Genomic DNA, 5032 nt, shown 5'->3' on the forward strand with positions numbered 1-5032 from the left:
GTAGGCCGGCAAAAAACTCCTACAGGTTCTTGTCAAAACAAACATGGGGAAAAATTTCATGACATGTTTACTCCATAGATTAAATCTGACCGTGAGAATTTAATGATATTGTGTAAGTGTACAGATCCGGACAAATTCTAACACAGTACCACCTTTCTATCCATGGGTTTTCTATGTTTTGTCTTGGTATTTTAATGCTGATAATTCAATAATATGCTCTGCTAACAGTTAACACTACCCCATTTTTCTGTACTTCACCATTGTCTGACCTGATGGACTTTGATGCATTCAAGAAAGATGATGAAGACTATGAAACTGTAGACATTTAGACAGAGACAGGATAATGCTCACACCAGAAGACTTGACACCAGGACCTTTAGCCTCACTGATGCTGCAGTTTGCATAAGATAACAATCTAGAGAGCAATGATCTGTTCCCAAAACTGACGGCTGAAAATCTGCTCTCTGAAAGGCAGCATCACTGCAATTTTGACAGTCTTGCTTCATTTCCATCTGCCACATATACTGTTCTATATTTACTTTGTACGTATTTCTTTAAGTCCCTCACACGTCTCCATCTACTAATTACCACTGCAAATCGGCTGTTACCTGCCATATTGCTAACCACTGACTTTTCAGGAAAACATCCTTAATGGACAAAAGGGGTATGGCTTTACTTTGAAGGAAAGTCAGGGTGGTGGGGCAGTAGGGGAGGTGAAAAAAGACTCTTCAATGCCAAATTTGAAGTCAAGGAGGAACAATTTGCTTCCTGGCCCATACTGGTTACCAGGAGAAACTCTGAAACATCAGTTTAACCCTTTTTGCAGCATTTTGTATTGACTTCTTACTGTGCTTTCCCTGGTTGATATTCTTTCATCAGTCTTCATAACTGAGAACTGCATATCACTGGGATCTGAGCTCACTGAGGTCTGCAAGAAAGAAGTTCGGATTGAGAAATCAACAGTCAGTGTACAACATGCTGATGATAAATAATTACAGTATTCCTGCCCTGTACGTTTTAGTGTTTTGAGGACTGATAGAGCGAGCTGTTGTTGCATTTAGTACCAAAACTAAGGAAAATTTGGAGAAAACATGACCTCAGTTCGGATCACAATGACATGCTATCACGGAATATTCTGAAAATATATCTAGGAAACAGTTACAAATACAAATCCAAATACAGAAGAAAAGATCCAGATAAGAAAGAAGACTTGCAAAATTATTTTATACAGACAGTACTGAAGCAGTACGAACAAGGTCACTCCCATGCAAATTCAAAGAAGGAAGACAAAGAATAAGACATACAGGTTAAATACTTATGAAGCATTTTAACATGGACATACCTGATCTGGTTTAGGTAGTGATAGCAATCTAGTTGCTTTTGTTGTCAATACGAGGTTACCAAACCTCATAAGCAAACCTTGCTTAGGCATCTGCTGTCTCAGCTACGCTGCTTCTACTACCTAAGTCCAATAGTTTAAAGCATAGAGATACTCTAATAAATTTATGAGGGTATTCTTCTCCTACTGTAATCTTCGGACATGAAGAGAGATATATATGAAATGAACTATGAAAGATTTGTTTTCTGAAAATCTTGAGTGAAACATTGCTCATTAAAGTTAAAAAATTAATTACATTCATTTGCACATTACCTAGCAACTGTCATTGCTTGGAAAGACTGTGATGAACATGAACAAACAGAATGCTTGATTAGAGAATCTGACTGTACTTGGAGGAAGCACTGGAATCATCCTCTCAACAATGCAATGGAAGTATAGCCTAGGAGTAATCCTTGCATTATCAGAGGTAAGATCTTTGTTTCACCAATCTAAAGCAAAATCAACTCTAAAAGTAAAGTCCTAAAGACCTTATAAACAGTCATATGAGAGCTGTCCTGTGTTTGTTACTGGGGAAGTCTACCTAAGACTGCGCTCGGGATCATCTTGTAACAGATACACAACAGGATCAAGGATAAGAGAAGCATGTTTAGGCAGGACCACAGGAGAACTGTAGAGACTCTAGTATCATAAATCACACTGCATGACACAGAGGCTTAGATGTTTAGATATGCCCTCATCCTACACAAGGTTTCCCAAAGGCTCCTTGTCCTTGAACGCAGCAGAACTGAAAAGGCATAAGCTCCCATAGGTCCCAGCTTTCTTGGGAACCAGGAGTATTAACGTATGCCTTAAAATAAATGGGGGTTATAAATACTACCTGTCTTATAGTATCCCCTTCCTGATTACTTATAGTAATCATTTTGTCTTCACCGCCTAGAGCCAGAAGGTTTTCAGTACTCCAGCAACCACAAGTAATCCGCCTAGTGTGCTTACCTGAAAAAGAAACAAACCTATACAAAGGAACACAACCACAAAAAAAAATTTGGGAAGGAAACAACTTAGCAGGGCATTTACAAATTCAAAAGTCTTTTTTTTTTTAAATCTTCTACTCCCAGATGGAAGTCTTCCGACCTTATAGGAATTTGCACAGCTCTTCCATTTCTTTGCATCCTTAACCTTTCTGCCCAGAGGTACTCTAAGCAGGTAAGAAAAAGCAACTTAGCAACAAGAACCACTACACAAATACTTTGCAATAAAGGTAACACAGGTTGCCCATGAGGCAGTATCAGGTATGTGTACATGCATTTTTAACTTACTACACTACAAAAATGCTCTGTTAGGTACAACAAAAGCAGAAGGTGCAAGGTGAGTATGAGCACGGTTTTGACTTGCACGTTCATATACAGAACTAAAAAGGAACCTAAATATATTAGCAAAATTCCACTTCCACATGTGCGAGTTGAGTTTCAAACCAAAGCATACCAAGAACAGGAATCTTGCGAGAAGTCTGACGGTTATATATAAGTAAGTTTCCCTTTGTTGTTCCAACAGCAAGTAATGCTCCAACTCGAGACCATAATAAGAAAGACATTGTATCCCTAAAACAAAGAAAAAATTTTCTTTGTATAGTAGAGTTTCTTTCCATGTGCTTACACATAAAAACATTCTGTGTATTTGTTTTGAAGTTCTATGAAATCACACAGACCAAGCAGAATTTCTAAATTAAGCAATGTTCTCTACAGCAAGTATCAGAATTAAGTAAGTATACCTGAAATAGTGTAAGTAATAAGTTGTGTGAGGTAATACGTTTTGTACAAATGGAAATGTGTTTGCAAACATCGAAAGTCTTTGAGGAAATCATGCATAATTTGGCCAAATACAGTTTTTAAAAAGCACTCAAAGACACCATGAAGGCATATAAAATTTTCCAGTCACTTTCTGTGGTTTTTGTACTTCAATAATCCTACAAATTCAGCCAACTCCAAGTCAATAGGTCTAGTTCTAGTCAACGTAATAAGGACATTAGAGCCACTTTAACTTCATGTTTCAGATACAGCAAGGCCTATTTTGGTGCATATTTAAGGGTACACATATAAATATTGTACATCCGATTTTTTTAAAAAAGCCACTTAAGAAAACCAATCTTAATCAGAATTTTCTAATTAGTGCAGTTATTTCCATCAATACATCTCCCATGTTTTAAATTTTACTGTAAGCATGCAATAGCAATTTGAAACATATTTCAGATATTGATACATGCCATGACCTCCAATATATATTTGGGTTGTGTTTAAGAGGTTTTGTTTGTGCTCCTCTAATTTCAAAAAGAGGATACAGAAAAGCCTGATTACCAACCATTAATATGTCTTATTCTGCTTAATTAATGACACTGTGAGAAAAGAAGGATTGGCTGCCTAAAGTGATGTATACTGTTCTAGCAAGACTGCCTCCACTAAGCAATTTACCTCAGAAGTTAGAAAGAAAAATCATGAAGGAATCCCATACTCTGTTCTGGTAAGTACCTTCTATGATCTTTTACTTGCATGCTGGCAAGTTACTCTTCTTCCCCGAAGTATTTGTTTACTCATGAAAAGGAGGTACAATATGGTTGATACCTTCTTACAATACAACATGTATGCACATCATCTTCAATACAATGTGTATACACATCCTTCTCTGGAAGAGGCTGCAGAGTCTCCTTCTCTGGAGACATTCAAAACCTACCTGGATGTGTTCCTGTGCAACCTGCTTTAGCAGGTGAGTCCCAGAGGTCCCTTCCAACCCCTACCATTCTGTGATTCTGTGACCTTCATAAATTGTTTTGATTATATAAATAGCTATAATTTAAAACTGCCCCATCAAAAAAATCCAAATCCCTACTTGGGAAAACTTTACCAAAAAAAAATTTTTAATTCCAAAGGCGATGTATTGCACCAGAAAAGACGAATATACACAATAATCATAATATCTGTGCTAAAAAGGCATATTGTTGATAATACATAATAACTAATAAATAATGACAAAAATGTAATGACTAAGAAATAACCGTGTAATCCACAAATACATAAACAAGATGGCTATATAACGCTACACATAATTAATTAGACAGTAGGAAGAAGTAATCACTTCAAATTCCTCATTTGTACGTACAAACATTTTACTTGTTTTAAAACTGTTTTCTAACAGGTGACTTAACATTCTACTGATGATCAATGTAAAGTTGGTCAAAAACCACAAGTTCAAAACGTAACTTCATTAAGTCATGTACAGGTTAAGTCACTGTATTTTGTGCAAAGTGACAACTGGTTTGCTTTTTCAGGAGTGGAATAACTTGTATAGAAGCTATTTTTTACAGTTTTTACAGTTCCACTGTAGTTTAAGTTAATTTTCAAAGCACAGGATAGGATATATAGGATACTAGGTTGTAAAATACAGAAACATCCCAAAACCAAACACCCAATATTAATTTTAAAAACACAAGTATACATGTTAATGGAAATATGGAATATTTCCATATTCTAGACATGGAGTTTTCAACCTAAACCTGGAAAAACCCCACCCTTATAGAAACCAATATAATCCTCATCCCCCAATTTTTCCAGTTGAACTGAATTTTTTTGATTTAATGGACAAAACACTCCAATTTTGCTATCTTTGACTACTTAAAACAGAACAAAAACACCAACACCCCAC

The 5032-nt window shown here is 36.2% G+C and overlaps 1 protein-coding gene across 1 annotated transcript in view; it reads right to left on the minus strand.

Annotated features, from left to right (window-relative positions):
* The window catches only part of WDR19 (WD repeat domain 19), a gene marked incomplete at its 5' end in the record, with an annotated part of 44409 nt that overhangs the window by 34537 nt on the left and 4840 nt on the right, over window positions 1-5032 (minus strand). Inside the window, 3 exons of the mRNA XM_010136724.1 lie at window positions 848-928; window positions 2217-2332; window positions 2822-2937. Coding sequence (XP_010135026.1) covers window positions 848-928; window positions 2217-2332; window positions 2822-2937 — 313 coding nt within the window. The remainder of the gene's footprint in view (window positions 1-847; window positions 929-2216; window positions 2333-2821; window positions 2938-5032) is intronic.

Source organism: Buceros rhinoceros, unplaced genomic scaffold (genome assembly GCF_000710305.1).
Source record: "Buceros rhinoceros silvestris isolate BGI_N320 unplaced genomic scaffold, ASM71030v1 scaffold10055, whole genome shotgun sequence".
NCBI lineage: Eukaryota > Metazoa > Chordata > Aves > Bucerotiformes > Bucerotidae > Buceros > Buceros rhinoceros.